At 39.3% G+C, this 26,224-nt stretch overlaps 1 protein-coding gene across 1 annotated transcript in view; it reads right to left on the bottom strand.

Moving 5' to 3' along the window:
• Window positions 1-26,224, bottom strand: part of odad2 (outer dynein arm docking complex subunit 2) — a 277,448-nt gene that overhangs the window by 41,131 nt on the left and 210,093 nt on the right. Inside the window, exons 17-19 of the mRNA XM_063042406.1 lie at window positions 23,808-23,922; window positions 4,226-4,414; window positions 2,245-2,466 (exon numbers count right to left, since the gene is read on the bottom strand). Of these exons, the coding sequence (XP_062898476.1) occupies window positions 2,245-2,466; window positions 4,226-4,414; window positions 23,808-23,922 (526 nt within the window). The remainder of the gene's footprint in view (window positions 1-2,244; window positions 2,467-4,225; window positions 4,415-23,807; window positions 23,923-26,224) is intronic.

The following is a 26,224-nucleotide window of genomic DNA, read 5'->3' on the forward strand; positions in this document are numbered from 1 at the left end:
AAAGGAGCTAGGTACAGGGTGGCTCCAGGACCAGACAGCAAGACAAGGCAAGGCTACTGGCAAAGCAAGGCAAGACGAGAACTTCAGGCAAGGCATGAGTTACTGGCAAGACAAGGCAGGGCTTCAGGCAAAGCAAGGCGAGACGAGAACTTCAGGTGAGGCGAGAGTTACCGGCAAGACAAGGCAGGGCTTCAGGCAAAGCAAGGCGAGACGAGAACTTCAGGTGAGGCGAGAGTTACCGGCAAGACAAGGCAAGGCTTCAGGCGAGGAAACAGAAGGCAGAGGAAGGGATCCAAGGAGTAAGGACAAGAACAATCCAGCAACCACACCCTGCTCTCTGAAGGTATTTATGCAGCCAGCCCCAACTAGCATCAGCTGACTCAATTAGCTCAACAAGGACAGAAACAGGGTAGATAGGAAAACTTGGAGCAAGGGTCGATGGACCGGACAGTGAACCGGAATACGGACTTCACGGACTGGACTATGACATAGCCATAAATATTTTCTTTGCTGAGTCTTTAAAATACTCAGAAATAGGACCATGCTACAGTTAGAAGACTCCATGCATCCAGTGAAATTATTAATTTATTCTAGCATCTGCACAAATATTGATCTGTGCATTGATTTAAAGGTATAAAATTAAAGGACAACAGCTGTTGTGGGAAACAAATTCTGTACAGTCATCGGTTGTGGAAAAGTAGACAAGGGATTCTTAGATTAATGATTTGCCTGAGTCACTGAATGGCAGCCTAATAAGTCCAAAAATGGGTTGCATGAGCCATTTCTTTGAGCAACTTTATTAGTGTAAGGAACTGGGATAAAAAATATTCCTAATTATTGGAGGGCATAAAATTTCTTAAGTCTAGGCATCAAGATCCCCATTATCCTTATTTTATTGAATGGGACAGTAAATTAGGATCTAAACGGCCTAAGGGGAAGAAAGTCAATGTCAACTTCATTCTATTTAAAATGAAACTTGACCACATGTGTAGCATGGTTTTCTATTCATACCTAAAACAAGTGGATGATTAATTGGAAAAGATTTAGAATATTAGGAGACAATTTGCCTAGAAATTTCAATACATTCAAATGAATGAAATCGATAAGCATTGCAGAATACCAAATACCATTTCGAACACATCCCCTTGATTGGACATTTCAACTGCACACTCTTGGGAATGAAAATGGACATCTGAGATTGAAGGCTAGATATGGGATGAAGAAAGGACAGTGGCCCTAGGCACATACAGGCCCCCAAGGGGCATAAGTAGAGGTAAGAGGATCATGTCTGGAAGAATTGGGGCTATGGTTAGTTCATCAAGTAATTGGCAGAGCTGAATTAAATTAACTGGGTCTTCACTGGGGCCTTTGGGAAGGATCAGAGAAGGACTGAAAGGGCATCAGAGAAGATGAATTCGAGGGATTAGAATGCAATTAATTGTCTCAGAGGAAGGAACCTACATTCAGTCTAGCACCATGTTACTCATACGTGATTGCTTCAGGAGTGTGTAGTGAAGCTAAGTTCTGAGACTATTAAACCAATATTCTTTGCAGTGCTCCATGATGGGGAATGATCCCATCTCACAGAAATGACATTGGGGATTGAAGCTACTGTCACTCAGAAATGTCTAGTTGATTATGCAATTACATTTATAGCTTTTTTATGACAGGAGTTGTGAGATTTCTGTATGCAACAGAAGCCTGATTTTCATTTGCGATAGAGTAAATAGAGTAAATGAGCAAGGAGAATCTGGACATAGGTTGTTTAAGAACAGATTAGAAGAAAAAAAATGTTAAAGGAATAGAGTCAAAAAAGCTGCATTATCATAATGACAAGAGATCCTGCAGATTCTGGAAATCTTGAGCAACATAAAAAATGCTGGAGGAACTCAGTAAATCAGGCAGCATCTATGGAGGGGAATAAACAGTTAACATCTCAGGCCAAGATGCATCATTTTGGCTTAGATGATTGTTGAGTGGATAACTCCAAAATAGATTGGTTGCATTCAATAACTTTGTTTCTGTGTTGTAATTTTTCTGTAATTTTCTGTGTCTCAGAAATTTATCCATGCAGAATTTTGGCCTCTTCACCGGGAAGGCCACTGTATGACTTACAGGTTTTTGCCATCTACGTTTTCCTTCAACTAAGTTTTACAATAACCTGAATTTAGAGGTTTTACAGAAAAAAATGCAACACATACTGTAAACATTATAAAAAAATTCATATATGGTTCAGGAACTTACCCTAACCACACCATTCTCATGCATTGTTATACAATTTTTAGGATCAAACGAGAGTTGGTGTAGGGCTTGTGCTGTAGCACGATGCACAAGAGGATTTTTTGATTTCAGATAATGAACCAGAGGGGCCACAGCTCCGGTTTGTCCAAAGGCAACCCTGTTGTTACCCCACTTGCAGCAGCAAGCAATAGCATCTGCTAAATGCTGGCGAAGCATATCATCTTTCTGCAGGAAGACAATACAAAAAGGTGGCATCTATCATTAAGGCCCTCTATAACCCAGGACATCCTCTCTTTTTACTACTATAACGCCCTGGCTAAGATTTTTACTGCTATGCTACAGGTATTGCATTTTAGCAGTTCGGTAAGAACATTCTGTTCTGCTTTTAGAATGTTTAGGTTTGAGCTAAAGATAAGAAGCTACGTTGTTCAACTTAGGAATGTTGTGTCAGCCAATCAGGATGGTGGAATTGGGAGAATGTTCCAGAGGACGCAGGGCAGAGAGATTTTTGTGACCAACACGGGTGTGGGTCAAGGTCCTTTTGGCCGGAGATGGGAGAAGACAGGAGGGAAGATGGCTGAGGATGCCGTCCCTGTTGCATGAGGTGCATTGTGCAGATGAATGGCATCAAGGAGGAAGAATCAATATTCCCGTTGGGGGGAGGGGTGAGCCCCCTTGTTCAAGGTGAATTTTGATCGTCATTCAGAAGATGGTGTGTGCTTTCACACAAACGGTGGGTCTGGCGCGTGAGTTAAAGACAACTTTAAGATGAGCTCCAACTTATGTGCACATTTGGACTGGGTTAACTGTTAAAGGCCCTTTTTTTCCCTTTTCTTTTTCCTATCAGTTGTTCAAATAAAGCTGAAATTTGGAAGATAGAATTACCTGATTAATAGCAACATTCTGTGCTTTGTTATGTTTGATTCTATCAAAGGTTTCAATGAAATAAGACATACCAGACTGATGGCAAACAATGTGGATGTTGTATAAGATGTTGCTGAGGCCTAATTTGGAGTATTGTATGCAGTTTTGGTCATCTACCTACAGGAAAGATGTCAACAAGATTGAAAAAGTGCAGCGAAAATTTATAAGTATATTGCCAGGACTTGGAGACTTGAGTAATAGGGAAAGGTCGAATAGGTTAGGACTTTGTTCCCTAGAGCATAAGAATGAAGGGAGTTTTGATAGAGGCATACAAAATTATGAAGGTGTAGATATCGAGTAAATGAAAGTAGGATTGTTCCAATGAGGTTGGGTGAAATTAGAACTGGAGGTCATGGGTTAAAGGTGGAAGATAAAATGTTTAAGGGGAATATGAGGGGGAATTTCTCCCAACAGAGGCTGGTAAGAATGTGGGATGAACTGCTAGTGGAAGTGGTGGATATGTGTTCAATTCCAACATCTAAAATAAACTTGGATAGGTACATGGATGGGAGGGTTGTAGAGGGCTATGGTCTGGTTGCAGATAAATGCAATTTTGCAGATTAATAGTTTGGTACGGACTAGATGGGTCTATTTCTGTGCTGTTGTATTCTATGATTCTATGACTAATAGTGAAAATTAAGATTATTGGTGATTTTTGAGAAAAAAAGTAATTAGAATTTAAAAGGTGAGTTTGATAGAAGTACAAGCACCTAGACAATGTAAATTTAAAGGAACCATGGAAACTGGAACCCCCCCCACCCAATTTAAAGAGAGCAAGTGAATTGGGGCCACAATATGTTAGAGATAATAGAGACCAGTTAGTTAAAGGAAATGCAGGAATCAGTTCATAGTGAGCTGGATTTCTAAACAATTGGGTAGTGTAATATTGGAGTTGTAGTGTATAAGGGCTTATGAAGTAACTATAATTGATTTCGTATTCTAGAAATCATGAACCTAATGGGAGTTTGCAAAATACTCTCTACTCAGACAGTTGCTGGAATGAGGATGACCACACAGAATTAAAATGGGTAGTATTAAATGTTAATACAAGGTTACTTACTATGTATGTTAAACTTGATAACATTGGAACAACTGCATGATCTGTTATAACTGCTAGGTTTTCTTCATCCATGGCTATTTTGGCTAAAGCCGCGCAAACACTGGCCAGAACCTCTATGTTGTCAGATTTTAGTAAATTAACAATTAATTCCAGACCACCAACAAAGGAACGAACCATCTCTCCAGCTTCCTAAAAAAGACAAGCAAAGTACCATGTTAATGTTATTTTGAGAATTAGCATAATATTGTCTGATTGAACGAATAGATATAGTGTTCTTTTGATGCTATCTCAGGGCAGCAGTGAGCTCAAGGAGGAGGAAGTTACCTTAAATGCATATGAAAATGAACAAACATCTGCTTCAATATACAGGTTTCCCCCGCCATCCGAAGGTAGAGCGTTCCTATGAAACAGTTCGTAAGCCGAAATGTCGTAAAGCGAAGAAGCAATTACCATTTATTTATATGGGAAAAATTTGTGAACGTTCGCAGACCCAAAAATAACCTACCAAATCATGCCAAATAACACATAAAACCTAAAATAACAGTAACATATAGTAAAAGCAGGAATGATACGATAAATACACAGCCAATATAAAGTAGAAATACTTTTCCACAATTATTACTGCACTGTTCTCTGTAATGCAAATCTCACGCAAGCGCTGTTGACAAAAACACGGCGCAAGCGCTCTCCAGTAACCTTTAAGCTATGAAGCTGCCAAATCATACCAAATAACACGTAAAAATACACAGCCGATATAAAGTAGAAATAATGTATGTACAGTGTAGTATCACTTGCCGGAATTGGTTCAGCGCTGAGCACACTGATGGTGGTGTGTTAGACTGAGTCGTCGCAGGTTGGGTGGTGCAGTGGCCCCCACCCTCCAGGCCGCCGACAGATACCGAACTGCGAAGCATGCAGGGGTGCAGCAGTAGCCGGGAGGCACACAGCACATCTTTAAGAAAAAAGCCAAAATAAACATGCTAATTAATTACGTGTCGGGCGGCACCTAATTAATTAGCATGCTTATTTCAGCTTTTTTCTTAAAGATGTGCTGTGTGCCTCCTGGCTACTGCTGCATTCTCCGCGAATCGCGGGGTGGTGGGACACTGGGGTGTCATCTCATCGTCTGTTTCCATTAAAGCAGGCAGCTCATCTTCTCCTATGACTGCCTGCCTCGATGTCGAAGGTCGAGGTTCGTCGTCTGCTGTGGCTGATGCAGAAGGCTTGCTTGACTGCTGAGCCTCGCCCATTTTTCTATCATACAGTTCTTTGTAAGGACTCAAACCATTCTGCAAATATCCCCTAAACCTACATACCCTTTCAAAATTAAAGTCGTACTTTATCATTGCAGCAAAAATCTCACGCAGTTGCTTCACATTCAGTTCCTGGACGACTTCACTTTCGGTCTGTTCGCTACTCTATTCAGTTTCAATTGTTATCCTTTCCTCTTCCAATTGCATCAGCTCTTCATCTATCAGTTCTTCGTCATGGGATGCCAAAACCTCTTCAACATCATGTTCGTCAGCTTCCACAAGCCAAATTCACTTAGTCCTTACTTCGTTCACCACGATCAAAACGCTTAATTATGTCTAGTTTTACGCTAAGTGTAACACCCTTACGAGCTCTTTTAGGCTTTTCCAATACCTTAGAACTCATCTTGCAAATGGCTGCTCACAGGCACGTGTTTAAGCAATGCCGGCGAGAATGCAGTTCCGAATCCGGGGGAGAGCGGCTGCTCGGGGTGCGCGCTGCTTTTTTTCGTAACAGTGAAAACACCTTCTGAAAGCGAAAACAGGGTACTAATGTAGGTCTTTTGTAACAGTGAGGTTTTGTAAAGCGAATGTTCGAAAAGCGGGGGACACCTATCCAACAGTATATTGGCTGATGCCAAATGTCAGAGGCACATTCCTTGTTGATAATAAACCCAAACCCTTTAATACAATGGGCTTATTATTATTATTAACATCTTAACCACTTGGCCATCGCAGCTCTGGTTTGTCATATATATTAATGATTTGGATGATAATGTAGGCAATACAATTAATAAGTTGGCAAATAACACTGAAATTAGTGATGTAGTGGAGGTTAAAGAAAGCTTTCTGTGGTTATAACAGGATATAGATCAACTGAGAAGGCAGGCAAGGGAATACCAGGCGGAATTTAACTCAGACAAGTGTGGGGTGATGCATTTGAGAAATTAAATGAGAACATACACAGTGAGTAAAAGGGCTCTATTTCTATGCTGTACAACTCTCTGATCAGGAAAGGTTAGTATGAGAAAAATAGTTAGAAGCCTTTTCTTGATAGTAGAAAGAATGACAACCCCATTCTAAGACTGAACCCTTCCCAGTTGAGATGCACTTAATCATTTGTATCAGAGTAATTTAATTACACTTTTTCAATAATTTTATGAACTCAAAAGCCAAAAACTTACAACTTCCATTCTTAATAGTGAAGCTCCAAGTCAGGAATGGAAGAACATAATTTATAATTTTTTTCCAAATTTATACAGCTTTGATAGAAAAGAATAAGATAATAGCAAGTGATGATATGGATGAGCATGAGAGATTAGGTAAAGCAGGTAGTAACAAAGAAACCTCTGCAATTTTCCTATTGCCACCATAGGTCTACAGCGGACATGATCTCATTGACTCTTCACGCAGCCTTGGATCCCCTGGACAAGACTAATACTTACGTCAGGCTGCTGTTCATTGACTACAGTGCAGCATTTAACACAATCATTCCTACATTTCTGATCAAAAAGCTCCAAAACTGGGCCTCTGTAGTTCCTTCTGCAACTGGATCCTTGACTTCCTCACCGCCACTGTCTGTGCTGATCTGAAATAACATCATCTTGCTGATAATCAACACTGGTGCATCTGAAGGATGTGTGCTTAGCTCACTGCTTTACTCTCTCTACACCCATGACTGTGTGGGAGACATAGTTCAAATGCCAACTATAAATTTGCTGACAACACAACTATTGTTGGCAGAATTTCAGATGGTGTCAAGAAGGCGTTCAGGAGCAAGATAAATCTGCTGGTTGAGTGGTGTTGCAGCAACAACTTTGTATTCAATGTCAGTAAGACCAAGGAATTGATTGTGGACTTTGGAAAGACTAAGATAAGGGCATACACACTAGCCCTCATCGAGGGATCAGTTGTGGTAAGGGTCAACAATCTCAAGTTCCTAGGTGTCAACATCTCTTAGGATCTATCCTGGGCCCAGTATATCGATGCAGTTACAAAGAAGGCACAACACCAGCTATATTCTAGTTGGAATTTGAGGTGATTTGATATGTCATCAAAGATACTCGCAAATTTCTACAGATGTGGAGAGCATTCTAACTGGCTGCATCACCATCTGGTATGGGAGGGCCACTATACATGATTTTATTTTGTACTGTACACTGTACAAAATAAGCTTTAGAAAGTTTTGAACTCAGTCAGCTTCATCATGGGCACTAACCCGCCAGCCCCGTCACCCAGGACATGCCCTCTACTATTGCTACACTCAAGGCACAGTCAATGATTCAGGAATAGCTTCTACCCCTCTGCCATCAGATTTCTGAATGGATATTGAACTCATGAACACTACCTCACTATTTTTTTCTCTTTTTGCACTATTTATTTGATTTAATTTATATATAATTACAGTAATTTACAGTTTTAATTTTTTTTGTAATGTACTTCTGCATAATAACAAATTTCACAACATATGCTGGTGATATTAAATCTGATTCTGATTCTGATATGATGTTAGATTACTTTATATACTGCATCTGCATGTAAGATAACTTCACCAATCAACTGAAAGTAGTATCTCTAAATTTGGTATCTGAGATTTACCTGTGCACTTATGTTTGGCAAACATTTATTCTGAATCAAGCTTTTACCCTCCTCTGCCACTGTTAACTCTAACTGTCCTTCCAAAGCTACTTAAATACATTGATCAAACTGTGTAAAAGATTGCTCAAAGTTGTCAAAAATCACGCTTGTTGAGAAAGGACAAAAATCATGCACATCTTTCTTGTGAATAATATTACGGACAATGAAAGCCACTTGAAATTTCACTTTATATGCTTAAATAGAAAAGTACAAAACAATTCATTTAAGATTTTCACAAAATTGATGGAATTAGTCCAATTATTGTAATCTAGAAATGCAACGTTAATAAGATAAATCTTAGAATTTGTGAAAGAGGAAGGCATTCTGGAGCTATCATTTTCTCTAAAATCATATAATGCAACTGCAAAGCTAGAAAGTATACGTGCCAGTAGAGTGCACATGGAAAATGATAAACCGTTGAATCATAAATTAATCCACTAAACATATAGCTGATTCTACAAAAGCAAGGCATTTTACAATTCTAAAACTTCTGGTTCCTCAGCTAGAAGAAAGACAAATAGAGATAAAATGACAATATATTGCTTGTATAGTAATGGTACCTCTAAGAGAACCACAAACTTTTCATTGGGTTTGGAGGCTTGTGTGCCTCAATGCCTCAGAGAACTATGTTGGCTGGAGTCGGGACTTTATGCTTTGGCTCTTGATAGGATCACCCATGCCAAACAGGTCAAAGGATAGAGGCCAGACTAAGACTGGTTCACTGATCCTCCAAGTTTGGGGTTCAGCTCAGGGCTAACAACCCTGACTGGTAAAACAAAATTGTTACGGAAACAGCAATGAAGAATGCTACATCTGAGTGCATTGGTATTCCTGAGTCTTCACCTGGGACTTGCATGACAGACCGCAGAGAAAACCAAGAGGAAGCTACTGACATGATGAAAGAATCCGTGAACACTGAACAATGTGGTGTAACGGGCAAAACAGAGGGGTACTAATGGCAATCACAGTATAAAATAGATTATACATGCATCACAACAGAAATGCCACATTAATCGTATTTGGTTTTATTCTTTCTGTAGTCTGTATAAATCTGCAGCAATACTAAAGTTAACTCAAGCCATATGCCATTTATCTAAATAACTACCACAAAATGAAATATCAAATTCATTTAATGTACACAGAACAGTGACATGTTCTGCTTTTTTGCAGTACTTCTGCATCCCAAATCATGCAAAAAGCAGATATTACAATATAATTAATTATTCCTATGATTTTTCAAATCATATCAAACTTGATTATTTTCACTTTAGATTTCATCTCCACCAAATATATAGTTAAGATTGCCATGAGGGATGCAGCTGCTGGTAAAGGTTTTCAGACACTTACATCATCGTCTTTCTAACTTAAATTTGCTAACACTAGTCTATCCCTTCCAACAGTTACATAATTACATCAGTTGTAGGGAAACTACTGGAAAAAATTCAATGGAACAAAATTTATCTAGATGAGGAAGGCATTGATTAGGAATAATCGGCATTTCTTTGTGGGATATCTAATGTGATAGAATTTTTTGAAGAGTTAACTAAGAATATAGATGAAGACATCGTGGTAAAGTTTGCCTAAATGGACTGAGGTATGGTCTACCATAAGTACTGTGAATCTGAATGTAAGAGATACGATTAGTGGATTTACAAAAATATTGATGGTGTAACCGAAGAGGGTTAAGGCTGATGTACATCAGGTGAAATATTGGATGAAGCTATGGTAGATGGAATTTAATGCAGACAAGTGTGAGGTGATTCATTTTGAAAGGAAAAATTCTAAGACATAAACAGTAAATGGTAGAGTCCTAAAGACTGTTGATGAACTGAGAAACCTTGGGCTACCAGCACTGCTAAAGAGTGTGGTGCAGATGGCATATAACCATATAACAATTACAGCACAGAATGAGATGTTTGCCTTCACCAGCCATGGCATAGAATATAATTACTGGGACCTTATATTAAAACTTTATAGAACAGTGTTTAGGCCACATTTGGAATACTATGTACTTACTAATCGTCATTCTAGAGGAAGGATGTAGTTGGTTGGAGAGGTTGTACAGGAGATTTACCAGGATATTGACTGGATTGGGTCCACCTGCACTCAATATTCAGTGGTGCATTTATAACTGAAATTCTGAACACCAAGAATGTCCTGGGGACCACCACAGATCATAACTTTCTGGCTACGAGAACAGGTCCAAAGCTGATTATCCTGCAGAAGATGACTTACAGTACCTCCTGATATTCCAAACCCTTGTCACCATCTGTAAGGCCCTTCAAATGAGGCCCATGATTTAACATTTTCAACGTTGCATGAATGCAGTTCTAACAGTCACCAAGCCTTCAGATCAAAGCAGCAAACTTGATTTGGACTATGCCCACCTCATGCATCATGGCCGTAGGCCGTGCCATCTAATAATACATTGCAATTAATTGTTACTGGTTACTCTAACAGCAACTCACACCTGCTGCCTTTACACCTGGTATAAGAGAAACAGGTGCCTGGGAAGACCACTACTTACAGGTTCCCCTCCAAGTCACAGTTCCTTCATCGGTGTTGCATCTAAATATTAGCACTCTCAGCCTAACACCTTAATGACAGTATCACCATCTGAAAAACTGCAGCGGTTTAAAGAAGTGAATTGGCACTACCTTCTCATGAGCAATTCCAGATGGACGTAATTGCTGGCTGTATACTGAAATAAATGATACTTAGATACTGAAAAATGAATAAATAAGAAAAACTGAATCCCAATTCACCATCTGCCTTCCAATAGTGGTCTGTCTCAGAGCACCCATTCCTGGTAGAGGGATCATTTCTTGCACTCGGTTCAAGCACACAATTACTTTAACAACTGATGCCTCACTCTGATGTCTTTAAATGCATTACGAGACACAGAAAATAGTGCACTAGTCTTAGCTAAGAGAAATAAATATTTTACAAACAAACATTTAAAACTTGTGCAAATGCAGGTAGCATAAATTGTTTTTTTTTGCAAGGCTGGAATTGAAATCACTTTGTTCAACGAATGGGAATTTTGGCAGGATATTTGCTGATTCAATGCGCAAGTTAAAAATAAAAATAAAAATATTATAAAAATTGCCAAAATTACCTGAACACAAATTTAATTTATTTCTTATGATAAAACGCAGCTTTGAGCCATATTTGTTTCATTGTTTCAGTTCCAGTTTTTGGAACTTCTTGGCCAATATTTATTAAGATCCATCATTCTAATGACACTCTGTAAGCTGGATCAGATTTACCAAATATGTTATCTATTTTTTGTAGTTGTTTTGGTATCTTTTATACTGTCTTTATATTTTAAAGGCCCATTTATTACAGCCATTTTAATATATGTATTATCTATAACAATACAGAGATTAGATTTAATGGTCTACAGTTCTCCAGGTTTGACTTTGATATTTATGAGTACCTGTACTTTTCTACAACTCTCTGATACTATCATATTTCTCAATAAAGGATGACTTGCTTCCATGCTTATTTTAAGGATTTGTAAGTGGCTGATGCGGTCAATGGGGGAATCACAGACTCTTCCACAGATGGGTAGGAGGTGCTCAAGGGGGGAGGCAGGTGAGTGGTTGTGAGGTGATGCACTGCTTCTACGACTTATGCAGGGCTTCTGTGTGCTCCCAATACATTGCTTTGAGGTTCTCAATACCGTTCACTCTGAGCAGTCAAGGGCCAGAAGTTCCCAGAGTCAGTGACAATGTTGTACTTTTTTTGAGGAAGCTTTGAACACAGCCTTGTATTTTTTTTCTCTACCTGGCTTGAAATGTCCTCCTATGACAAGGGTCAAGAAAACAGCTGTTTAGAGACCATAAGATATAGGAGCAGAAGTAGGCCATTCAGCCCATTGAGTCTGCTCCACCATTCAATCATGGGCTGGTCCAATTCTTCCACTTATCCCCACTCCCCTGCCTTCTCCCCATACTCCTTGATGCCCTGGCTAATCAAGAACCTATCTATCCCTTTCTTAAATGCACCCAATGACTTGTTGCTTGTGGCAACAAATTCCACAGATTTACCGCCCTCTGACTAAAGTAATTTCTCCGCATCTCTGTTCTAAATGGACGTCTTTCAATCCTGAAGTCGTGCCCTCTTGTCCTAGACTTCGTTTCAGACTCTACTACTATTAATGATGTGTCCTACCCAATAGAGCCAACTGAAAGTAATTAGGGCCACAAAGTTCGGGGTGTTGGCCAGGAAGAAGACACTGACATCAGTTTGCTTACTCTTCTGGTGAATTTGGAGGATTTTGTTCATGTTTTTCTCAGTGCTCTCTGTTTCTTGCCTTTGATAGTTGAGGTCTCAAAAGCATTAAAAGGGCATGGATCACTGCTGCTCAGTTGACCATGAGTTTTATTATGGGGTTTAAACTATTCGACCATAAGACCATAAGATACAAGAGCAGAGTTAGGCCATTTGGCCCATTGAGTCTGCTCCAACATTTCATCATGGCCGAGACAACTTTCCTTTCAGCCCCAATCTCTTGCCCCTCCCCCCTCCCCCCATATCCCTTCATGCTCTGACCAATCAAGAATTTATTAACCTCTGCCTTAAATATATATAAAGACGTGATCTCCGCAGCTGCCTATGGCAATGAATTTCACAGATTCACCACTCTCTGGCTAAGGAAATTTCTCCTCATATCTGTTCTAAAAGGATGCCTTTCTATTCTGAGGCTGTGTCTTCTGGTCTTAGGCTCTCTCACCATAGGAAACATCCTCTCCATATTCACCCTATCAAGGCCTTTCACCATTTGACAGATTTCAATGAGGTCACCCCTCATTCTTCTGAGTTCTAGTGAATACAGGCCCAGAGCCATCAAATACTCTTCATATGACAAGCCATTCAATCCTGGAATCATCTTCATGAACCTTCTTTGAACCTTCTTCAGTTTCAGCACACCCTTTCTAAAATAAAGGGCCCAAAACTGCTCACAATACTCCAAGTGAGGCCTCACCAGTGCGTTATGAAGTCTCAACATTACATCCTTGCTTTTATATTTTAGTCCTCTTGAAATGAATGCTAACATTGCATTTGCCTTCTTCACCACAGATTCAACCTGCAAATTAACCTTTAGGGAATCCTGCACAAGGATGCCCAAGTCCTTTTGCATCTCAGTTTTCTGTATTTTCTCTGCATTTTCTCTTCATTTCTTCTACCAAAGAGCATGACCATACACTTCCCGACACTGTATTCCATCTAACAGTTCTTTGCCCATTCCTCGAATCTGTCCAAGTCTTTCTGTACCTTCTCTACTTCCTCAAAACTACTTGCCCCTCCAATTATTATCATATCACCTGCAAACTTTGCAAGAAATCCATCAATTCCATCATCCAAATCACTGACTTATAATGTAAAAAGAACAACACAGACCTCTGTGGAACACCACTTGTCACCAGCAGCCAACAAGAAAAGGCTCCCTTTATTCCCTCCTGTCAATCAGCCACTGCTTTATCCATGTTAGGATCTTTCCTGTAATACTATAGGCTCATAGTTTGTGAAGCAGCCGCAGGTATGCTACCTTGTCAAAGGCCTCCTGAATATCCAAGTACACAGCATCAACCAATTCTCCTTTGTCTGTCCTGCTTGTTATTTCTTCAAAGAATTCCAACAGATTTGTCAGGCAAGACAAATCTGAGGACAAATCCCTTGAGGAAAACATGCTGTCTGTGGCCTATTTTATCATGTGCCTCCAAGTACCCTGAAACCGCATCCTTAATAATCAATTCCAACACCTTCCCAACTACTGAGGTCAGACTAATTGGCCCATAGTTTCCTTTCTTCTATCTCTCTCCCTTCTTGATAAGTGAAGTGACATTTGCAATTTTCGAGTCTTCCGGAACCATTCCAGAATCTAGTGATTCTTGAAAGATCATTACTAATGTCTCTACTATCTCTTCAGCCACCTCTTTCAGAACCTTCTCTCTAGTTATAGAAACTTCACACACTTCATGACCCCTGACACCTGGAACTTCCACCATACTACTACTGTCTTCCACCGTGAAGACTGATGCAAAACACTTATTTGGTTCATCTGTCATTACTAGCTCTCCAGCATCATTTTCCGATATCCACTCTTGCCTCTCCTTTACACTTAAAGAATCTGAAGAAACTTTTCATATCCTCTTTAATATTATTGGCTAGCTTACTTTCATATTCCATCTTTACCCTTTTAATGGCCTTTTTAGTTGCCTTCTGTAGGTTTTTAAAAGTTTCCAAGTCCTCCAGCTTCCCATTAATTTTTGCTTTATTATATACCTTCTCTTTAGCTTTTTTGTTGTTAGCCATGATTATGTCATCTTTGCTTTAGAATACTTCTTCCTCTTTGGGATGTATATATCCTGTGCCTTCAGAATTGCTTCCAGAAATTCCAGCCATTGCTGCTCTGCCGTCATCCCTGCCAGTGTTCTTTTCTAATCTATTCTGGCCAACTTCTCTCTCATGCCTCTGTAATTCCCCTTACACCACTGTAATACTGATATATCCGACTTCAGCTTCTCAATCTTTGTCAACCAAAAGCAATGGTTTGAGCAGAACAACTTATAGATGAATATTCAGAGTTCATCCCATGAATTTCTTATACATAACTACCAACTTCCCAACAGTCAAACATGGATGCAAATCTGCTTACATTGCTATATATTCCTCTGGGGCCAGAGCGTGGAGTCATAGCTATACCCCACAAAAACTAGGTGATCAGACAGAGATCCATAGGACCAAAAGATTCACAGTTCATGACTGTTTCCATACCTATTCAAGTTCAGTAGATTAAATTAAAAACTACATTGGGAGAATCCTGGTACATATGGTGATCTATCTTTATAGAAAATTGCTAATAATTATATGACTATTTTTCTTTTGTTCATGAATAGTTGAAAATATTAGATATAATGTTGAACTTAATGCTGAATTGATGACGTAGAAGTATTCATTCATTCATTATGTCATATCGTATAACGTGAGCAATCATGGTTTTGACCATGATGGCTCTTGGCAAATTTTCTACAGAAGTGTTTGTCATTGCCTTCTTCTGGACGGTGTCAATACTCCTCAGAGATTGTTTGCCTGGCATCAGTGATCACATAACCAGGACTTGTGATATGCACCAGCTGTTCATATGATGATTCACCACCTGCTCCCATGGCTTCATGTGACCCTGATCGGTGGGGGGGCGGGCTAAGCAGGTGCTACACCTTGCCCAAGGATGACCAGCAGGCTAGTGGAGGTTAGGAGCCTTACACCTCCTTTGGTAGAAACATATCTCCACCCCGTCAAGCACAAGTATTACAAGGCTATTTTCCCTGTATTTAGCAACTCACATAATTTTTGCATATAAAACACCATGTATTTTCCTTGAGCACCAGTGAGGTAATGTTCATAAATATTTGATTGAGCAGCAACAGGAAAAACAAAAATGTCCTTTTAGAATAGATTCCTTTCACAAAATTCTTTCCGTAGCCAGTTTGTCTACACTGTTATACAACTGTCTGAGAGAACTGTGACAAACTGAAATGGAAATCTTAATGTTTTATGCAATACAAACTTCATCTTATATTAGCTGCCCACTAATTTTATGAACCAACATCTTGAAAGTGACATAAGAGTTACTCTGGTTATGTGCATTAAAAATCTGCCCTATAATACACTCAGGTAGTTTATTTTTAATTTTCCTACTTGGAATTTTAAAAATATGGGGGAGGAACTGGATAGTATCAGAAACATGCACTAGAATCATCTTGTGCAAGCAATATATTTTTTATATTCATATGATAGATGTAAGCTTTGCAGACTCAGCCAATATCTTAGTTGTTCTTAACAAAGTTCTGTTGAGCTGCCTTCTTGAACCACTGCAGATCTTGAGGTGTGGGTACTCACCATGCTATACACAGCAATCTCCTCCAGTTTGGCATGGTCCATCTCACATGTTGAGTTCCTGATCCCACTTTGTTTTGCAATGTGCAGTCAACATCAATGCTGTGTTCATTGCATTAATATTTTTACGTAATTTTGGATTCCTTGAACATGGTATTTGCCCTTTGGCTCCAATGGCTGCTGGAGTTCATTCCAAAACTATGTGAAGCCCATTGCAAACCATGCTAAATCAGGGCCAACTGCAGGCACAATGAAATTTAGATGCAGCTTTGGATGCTTTGCTTAACAAGGAGGGGTAAAGGAATGATTCACTATATTCCATGATGCACCAGGTTTTTTCATGAAGTGCGAAGGAAAAGAAATAACAAATTGCACCATTGCCAGGACTGAGGCACCCAAGGACACATGCAACGCAGGAAGAGGTTTAGAGAAATTTCATGAATGTTCAAAATCAGAGAATCCTATGAAAGCAAATCTATTTCTCAGTAACTGAATCAGGAATCTTAGGTGAAATTCCACGCTATTCGACTTACCTAGCACACAATATAGAGAATATTCCGCACTGCAGCCGAAGAATATCAATCAAAAGGAGGAAGCATAACAAGGCGTGTCAAGGAATGAGAATTTCAGGGCTCCACGGTCAGAAGTTGCCTGGCTGTGGAATGCCGATGGCACAGAGAAATTTTGTACAGGAAATGCATTGTAAGGATGGAAGGATTGGCTAATTAATACAGAAGGGTTATCAGGAGTGGGTGGCACTAGCATGGTTGCCTCACAGTTGCAGGGACCAGTATTTGATCACATATGAAGACTTGTGAATAGATCACCATCTACCTGTTTAAAGAAGCAAGTTCTAAGAAGTGGAAGGAGGAGGAAGCAAAAGTGAAATGGAGAGGTTTAAGGGGAAATTCCAGAGATTTGGACCTCAGGAGCTGCCAAATGGAAATAATGAAAGGGTGTGAAATGTAGCAAAAGGAGTTGGCAATAACTCATCAGCAAAAATAGTACACAAAAATACAACATAGGAGAAGGCGCAAGTCACCAGGCTTGTAAAGGCTATTTTATGCAGTCCTTAACTCCCCTTCTCTGCCAGTTCCCCATAACCCTCAGTTCCTTGAACTTTCAACTGTTTATCTATCTCCAACTTCAATATTTTTAGATGGTGCTGAGCTGCGATGTCCATTGAGGTTGTGGCTAAGACTTAGTTGTTTTGTAGGTTTCATGAATAATTTTGCAGACAGTGCAGGGAGTTAGGGATCAGGTTAGGGTTTAGGGACTGGGATGAAGGAGATTTAGAGGTCAGGGGTAGTAAGTGAAGAGTCAGGAGTAGGCAACAGGTTCCAGGCTGTAGCACTCCGTGCTCGAAGGTCTGCGATCCTCAAGGATGCAGTTTGGGTTGGCAGGCACTAAGGATGAAGACCAAGGTCAGCAGGCTGCGAGAATGAGGGCCAGTAACCCCCCTAGTTCAGCAAGTCCTGGGGCTGGAAGTCTGTTTGGCCATCAATCCCCCAGGTTGGTGAATCCCGGGATCAGAGGTCTATGCAAGTAAATAGGTTCAAGCCATAGGTCAAAATCCTGTGAGTCCAGAGGTTAAAACACGAATATCAAAGATCGAAGTCAGCGAGTCTGGAGATCGAGGCCCAAAGGTGGAAGTCTTGGGTTGGAGTTCGGGTTGGAGACTGGAGGTCGGATGTCCACGAGTCTGAGAGTCTGGGGTCAAGGACTGGAGGTCAGAGACCTGGAGGCAGCCTGCCTTGGAGTTGGAGGCCTATCTGTGAGCGTAAGTGGGTGGATGGCTGCAAGCTGACTGGTTTGATGAGTGAGACAGAAAACACTGACTGCAAATAAGTATGTTAATCATTTATTTACGAACAGTAAAAATTTGATCAAACATTCACGTTCCCCAAGTTACAGAAACTAAAAAGTTAAATATTCAAGAAAGATACATTCAGCAAACATACTTCGCCATAAGCGTGCAGAGCATACCTTCCCAATGGTTATGTGCACTGCTTGGCTTAAACAAAGGGAAAGGGAGCAAGCCTCTTCCACGTGTTATTTTATACCTGGGATATTTGAAACTAGACTCCAGGCGGCTAACTAATGGGAAAAGCAGCTGCAGTTTCTCTTCTGAACTAACCATTCATGAGAGAAGTAGCTTTCAACGAGCAGAATAAGCCATGCCCCTCCCTTCACAGGATAGCGGCAAAGGGTCTTGTTTGCTGTTGTTCCTTTGTTTTGTTGTTGCTGTATTTGTTTGGTTGAATATTGTGGACATTCTATGTTGGTACTGGAGTGTGTGGTGGCACTTGTAGGCTGCTCCTGGAACGTCCTTAGTTTGTATTGGTTGTTAATGCGAACAAAGCGTTTCACTGTATCTTTCGATGTACATATGATTAATAAATAGTCAGATAGATAGAGAAATAAATAAATCGATCTCAGAGGTTCCAGAGAATCACTACCCTCTGAGAGAAGAAATTTCTCTGCATCCCAGTGACCAGCCTCTTATTTTGTATCTATTATTATTCTTGAGATAGAGTGCTAAATAGCCCCTTTGGCCCTTCACGTCACACTGCCCAGCAACCTCCCCCCAACCCCACCCCTTCCTGATTCAACCCTCGCCTAATCACAGGACACTTTCAATGACCAATTAACCTACCAACTGGTATGTCTTTGGACTGTGTGAAGAAATCAGAGCACCTGGAAAAAACCCATGCATTCTATGAGGAGGGTGTACAGCCTTCTTACAGATGATGTTCAGAACTGAACTCTGACGTCCTGAGCTGTAATAGCATCATGCTAACTGCTAAGCTACTGAGGCATTCGATATCCCCTTGTTCATAGACTAGTGAAGTACACAAAACAGTAGGAATGAAGGAGCTCTGTTTAGTTTGGCAGACTGTTGTTTTGGTTGGTGAAGAGCCAGTACTGGATCTTCATTTATTCTCCATTTTCATTAATGACTTAAATAAAAAGGCAAAAAGTAACCTAGACAGATTTGCAAATGATATAAAGCTAGGTCAGACACAGGCAAAACAAGTTAGCAAGAAGATGGAGATGGAGTATAATTAAGAAAAATATGAAATTATGTTCTTTGCTATGAACATGGAAAAATAGGATGGCCTAAAAACACATGCCACACACTGTTAAGCATTAAGTATATGAACATTTTGCATTTCCAGAATAGAATATACTTGTGGCATTCTTTGGTCAAATCACAACACACCAGTCATTTGACAGTATATTTCCAGTTGTAATTTATCAATTTCTGTCTCAGTCGTGCATGGGATAACATCAATTCCCTTCTCATTCCCTGTGCAACCAGCTTTGCCTGAGAAATTTAGTTCTAGTTGTTTTGAAAATGTCTGTCATTGATTGCACCTGGAGCAACCATTTTTTTTCCATTTTAAAGGAGCCTACTGAGGCAGGCTTACTTGCTCTTGTTCAGCTTCGCACTCCATATCCAGCATCAGAGACTGAGGAACAACCTGACAGAAGCATATGAAATGATAGGAACCGTGGAAAGGTTACATGATCAAATACTAGAGATCATAAAGTTCAAAGTTTAAAGTCGAAAGTAAATTTATTATCGAAGTACATATATGTCACCATATACAACCTTGAGATTCGTTTTCTTATGGGCATGCCCAATAAATCCATAATAGAAAAGTAACCATAATAAAATCAATGAAAGATCGCCCTCCTAGAGAGTTCAACCAGAATGCAGAAGACAATAAACTGGGCAAATGCAAAAAGAAGAAATAATAATAATAATAAATAAATAAACGATAAGTACCAAGAACATAAGATGAAGAGTCCATGAAAGTCAGTTCATTGGTTGTGGAAACATTTCAATGATGGGGGAAGTGAAGTTGAGTGAAATTATCGCCTTTGGTTCAAGAGCCTGATGATTGAGGGATAATAATTGTTCCTCAGCCTAGTGGTGTGAGTCATGAGGCTCCTGTACAAGAGGGAGATGGAAAAGTTGGCAGAGTGGTGTAATAACAACCTCTCTCTTAATGTCAATAAAACCAAGGACTTGATAGTAGACTAGAGAAGAGGGAAACCAGAGGTCCATAATCCACTATTCATTGGAGGATCAGAGATGGAGAGGACCAGCAACTTCAAATTCCTGGGTGTCACTATCTCAGAGGACCTGCCCCGGACCCATCATATAAATATAATTGCAAAGAAAGCACAACACCGCCTCTACTTCCTTAGGAGTCTGTCGACATTTGGCATGTCATCAAACACCTTGGCAAACTTCTATAGATATGTGATGTAAGGTGTGCTCATTGGCTGCATTACAGCCTGGCTTGGAACACCAATGCCTCTAAGCAGAAAACCCTACAAAAGGTAGTGAATTCAACCCAGTACGTCACGGGTAAAACCCTCCCAACCTTTGAGCACATTGACATGAAACGTTGTCGTAGGAAAGTAGTACCAATTATCAAGGATCCTCACCACCCAGGCCGTGCTCTTTTCTCGCTGCCGCCATCAGGTAAAAGGTACAAGTGCCTCAGGACTCGCACCACCAGGTTCAAGAACAGCTATTACCCCTCAACCATCAGTCTCTTGAACAAAAGGAGATACTATATGCATTTAAGAACTCTTTTACCTTGTTATTTCTTGCTCATTATTTATTGCTATTTATTTATTACCTGCATTTGCACAGTTTACAGTTCCTGATGTTTATAGTTTACAAATCCTGTTTATAGTTACTGTTCTATAGATTTGCTAAGTATGCCCGCAGGAAAAAAGAATCTCAGCATTATATGTGGTGATGCATGGACTTTGATAATAAATTTTTCTTTGTGCTTTTTGAACTTTGAACCTTCTTCCTGATGGCAGCAATGACAAGAGAGCTTTGCCTGGGCGGTGGAGAGTCCCTGACGATGGATGCTGCTAATCTGTGACAATACTCCATGTAGATGTGCTCAATAGTGGGGGAGAGCTAGACCAATGATGCAATGGGCTGTATCCACTACTTTTTATATGACTTTCCATTCAAGGGCATTGTTGTTTCCGTAACAGGCTGTGATGCAGCCAGTCAATATACTCTCCACCACTCATCTACGGAAGTTTGTCAAAGTATCAGGTGTCGTGCCAAATCTTTGCAAACTCCTCAGGAAGTAGAGGTACCGCTGTGTTTTCTTTGTAATTGCACTTATATACTGGGCCCAGTACAGGTGCTCCAAAATGATAACACCAAGGAATTTAAAGCTACTGACCATCTCCACTTGTGATCCTCCGATGAGGACTGGCTTATTAGTCTTGATGACATTGAGTAAGAGGTTGTTGCTATGGCGCCACTCAACCAGATTTTCAGTCTCCCTCCTACATGCTGATTCATCACCACCACCCTTGATTTGGCCTAAGATAATTGTGTTGTCAGCAAACTTGAATGTGACTTTGGAGTTGCACTTAGTCGCACAGTCATAAGTGTAAAGCAAATGGAGCAGGGGGCTAAGCGCACAGCCTTGTGATACACCTGTGCAAATGGAGATTGTGGAGGAGATGTTGTTGCCAAACAAAACTGACAGGGGTCTGCAAGTTTGGAAATTGAGGATCCAATTGTAGAAGGAGGTATTGAGGCCAAGGCTTTGAATTATTGATTAGTGTTGAGGGATGATATTATTAAATACAATGCTGTAGTCAATAAAAAGCTTCCTGTTGTATGCATCTTTGCTGTCCAGATGTTCCAGGGTTGAGTGAAGAGCCAATGAGATGACATCTGCCCTTGACCTGTTGCTCTGGTACGTAAATTGGAATGGTTCCAAGTCTCATCTCAGTTGATATGTTTCATCACTGTGGATATAAGTGCTACTGGACAGTCATTGAGGTAGGTCAGCACGTTCTTCTTATGCACTGGAATAACTGAAGCCTGCTTGAAGCAGATAGGTACGTCAGACTGCTGAAGCAAGGGGTTAAAGATCTAAGTGAACCCTCCAGCCAGTTGATCAGCACAGGTCTTCAGTACTTGGCCAGGTACCCCACCTATCAAATTATGATCACTGACTCCTGTGGGTTCCTTTACTTTAAGCTCCTGAATCAAATCTGGTTCATTACACAACACCCAATCTAGAATTGCCTTTTCCAAAGTATGATATTAATACATATTTAATCACTTGTTTGGGAAGTTTAATGAAGGCTTCCTCACCACAGCAAAACTTCAGATTTCATTGTTATTCTCAACCTTATTATGAGAACATAATTAATGTTGAAAACATTAATGGTACATGTATGAAACAGTACTGAACAATAGTTCCATTTAATATTAGAGAATGTATACAATATACAATCTGAAATTCTTACTCTTCGCAGACATCACAAAACAGAAGAGTACTCCAAAGAATAAGTGACAGTATAGTTATGATACATTGTAAATTTCTGCTCTAATGATCAGGTTTACTGGTATATTCTGATCTTTATATGGAATGTTAATTAATTTATTATGTGCTGGAGATTTCCAAACTAATAAAATCTTATTCTTAAGCAAACTTTTCCTTATAACCTTCAGTGAGGTTAAAATTTCAAATTCTACCATTTTCATTGTATAGCTGAGTATCCCATTACAAAATCTTTCTAATGAACCTATGCAATACATCACATTAAAGTCAAATGTAAACGAGTTTATGCTATCATTATTCAGAAGGATAAAATACACAAAGGTCAAAGAATTAACAAAAAATTCATAATGGGTCAAAAATTTTGGATGAAGTCTTGGATGAAATAAACTTTTAGTTGAATATTGGCTATTGGCATGTTTCTCCAATCTGACTTGACCATTTAATCATTTAAATAAGACAATTAATTAAAATAAAAATTTGAAAATACACTTCTGAAATTATGAGATTAGGATATGTGCTGCTAAGAAAATTTAAATCATTTTGCATTTGCAAAAGAAGATGGTGATGGTTATGTTTTGGAGTTCTAGTCTAGAGATTTTACTTAGATACGACACTCCATTATTTTTCCCTTGAAATGGAGTATATTCCCTTATCAACACAATATTTTGGCTTTTATGCAAAAACAAAAAAAATCAATGTTACTGTATAGATTGTATTAGTTTGAGTTCTTTAGATATTGTTTAAATTGTAAATAATAAATAAAATTAACTTGTATATGGATAAATGAACAAATGTAGCCATTATTAGCCAAGATTAAAACAATAATTATGATCTACAGGCATGATTAAATTCTAATTATTATCACATATTTAGTGCAACATTAGCTGTTTCTAATACTGCTGAGTTAAGTTTTCCATTGCTTAAACTCATTGTCATTATAATTTAGCTACCATTGGTATATTTGAAAATAAAGTGTTTCCCTTCCTTATAATCTGCTGAGTATAGTTTATTCTATTGGTTATAATACCTCTAGTGCATAGAAGTGATAGTTTACTTAAGATTCAAAATAAGTATTTATTTAAACTTTAAAAATCACTAACAGGGTGTGCACTGCAGCTCAAACACGTGAAAGAGTTTATAAAAGTCAGAGGAACAGGACACAATGAATATCAGTGTTCACTTACCAATAATACTTGGACTTGTAACATACTGGTTAGAACTGTCAACCTCAGTGGGTTTACAACCGGTGGAGCATTTCTGGCTGCCAGTTCCCATAAACCAGCTTAAATCTGATTTTCTGTACCTTGACTTAATAAGAATCTGAATATATTACCCCTTACAATATGTTTTTTTAGCACATGGGTAACATTAACTCAAAATAAATGCAAACATTTTATAAATAATTTCCTGCCACTAAGAACATTAAAACTAGCAAGAACTTACCTTGGCATTTTCTATACATGGACAGATTGCCCATGCTGCACTTGATTGAATATCTGGATTAGGTTTTTTGAGCAAAGACCATAGTAACCGAACTCCATCTAGAGATTCGATTATCCTGTTGGCGGGAAAATGTACTTTTCCATAATTTTTTTCAACACAGTGATAATCTATCAGAGATTACACACATCATTCAATATTTATTTCAAATAAAATTTCACTTATATACACCTTAAATTTTCACCCAAGTGATGAAGAGGACAGTTTACTCGGCGGCATCAGCTGTTGCCTGAAATGCACTGGGGAGTACACTTCATTTAACAGGTTCTGTTGCACAATCAATAAGAGTTTCATCCCATTTTGTACATTCCTAGATTTTTTTTCTTGCTGGTTTTTTTAGTTTGTCACATTGAATTCAAATTTTATTTTGAGCCCCCAAGATATTTTCCAAACACAAATAAGTCATGTTTACAATTAAGGCTGGCAATTAATTTCTGTTGTTAGATGTAATTAATCCAAAATAAATTTAAACATTGATTTTCATTTAAATTAATGTGTTTATTGCACCCATTACTGACCAAATAATTACCATATCTTGTAAAACCTTTAAAATACACTCCATGCTTCTGTTATTATGGATTCAGCCACCATTATGCGATGAGAGCCCGATTGCATCACCCATCCAAAGTTATGAAATGATTATTTAAATAAGGCCTCGCTGTTCCTAAAGTTGCTGTATGGAAAGAAAATGTTTTTCAGTACTGCTTCTCCTGGACTTAAAGTTCAGCAAGCTGAAATTCTACTTCCTGCTCTAGAAAAAGTGAATCTCATTTTCTGTTAAATCACAAACTGCGGGAAGAATACAATGGACCAGGCAGCATCTATGGAGGGAAATGGGCATGCAACATATTCAGCTGCAACCATTCTGGACCCAATACATTTCTCTCCATAGACACAGCATGTATCTCTGTGTTTCATCAGTGCTTTGTGTGTTTTATTTTCCCAGCACCTGCAGTCTTTTGTGTCTCTGATTTTCTGCTGTGCGTGGAAGTAGAAATATTTTAACACACTCATTAAGGCTTACAAAAAGATAAAAGCATTTAATTAGAAGTAAATGCTCTGATAATTTGTTGTGATGGTGGGTTATGGTAAAGCACTGAAGAATGTTGATGAACAGAGGGGCCTGATGTTCAAGCTGTTAGTTCCCTGAAAGTGGCAACACAGAGTAGTGAAGAAGACAAACAGCATGGTTGCCTTCACAGGACGGGAAGAGAACATAAGCATTGGGACATTGTTCCAATAATTAAAAGTTATGGTCCATTGCTGCTCTGCTTTTGGGTCAATCCTCCTCTACATTTCTTGACAGGATGGGTGAACCAGCATTAGGCCCACAGAGTCTGCTTGCCTCATCCGTCAACACAAGCACACGATCCAGAGGCAGCATGAAATCATTGACCATCTGCTTGCCACTCTGTTCCTATTCTCCATCTCAATACGACAACCCCGCAACAGTCAACCTCCTCCCACTGAGCGATGGTTTCAGGAGCCTGAACACATCGATGGATCCCCAATCCGATGCCACAATCCTCTGGTACTACTCCCAGTAAGGAAACAGAGATCACCTTCAACACTGAAGCAATGTCACCCCTCTTTTATTATTCAATGTGTTGTTTATTTGTGCAATTAAAACCATTATGAGCTTGTTATCATTTTTAATTAGATGATTTTTTAAATCATTCAACATGTAACTTGTAATGATACCACCCAAGAGAGGTCTTCAAAGTAAAACCTAGCTCTTACATTAACTACAGCTGTTATGAAGCCATCTACCATGTTTGCAGGTTTTGGCACACCTACATAACTGTGAACACTCCTTATGCAGAGAGATTGGTCTACACGAGTTTGGCTCAGGAACAAACTGGCATCTGCAACCAATATTCCGCAGCATGAAATATGGCTCAATTTCATTGTGGGCATGCTACTGTGATAGTACACAATGATGATTCCATGGAGCAGCATAGGAAATCACTTGACCCAATGCCATTTTATTTCAAATTAATAAATGGGGCCAGGCAGTCTTCCATTTCATACTGCATCTTGGATACTTTTTCTCTCTACTGTTGCTTGCTAGGTATTACTCCATTGCCCTCTCAGCCGTGACGAATGATATCAATTAAACTGAGATATTATTTGAACATTCAAGCACTCACTGAGTTTCACTGTCACAACTTTATTTGTGTGCTTCATTTTTAAATTTACTTACCTAGAGTTAACTATTTCCACCATTTGTATTTTCACTGCACACATCCACTTCATGCAGGCGTAATTTTGTAAACAAGCTAGTTCTATAGAATTGAGACCTGTCTACATTTTGCCATTCAAGTGTACTTACACTAGCACTGCCATTTAGGATCGGCTTG

The sequence above is a fragment of the Mobula hypostoma genome, chromosome 3, assembly GCF_963921235.1.
Source record: "Mobula hypostoma chromosome 3, sMobHyp1.1, whole genome shotgun sequence".
NCBI lineage: Eukaryota > Metazoa > Chordata > Chondrichthyes > Myliobatiformes > Myliobatidae > Mobula > Mobula hypostoma.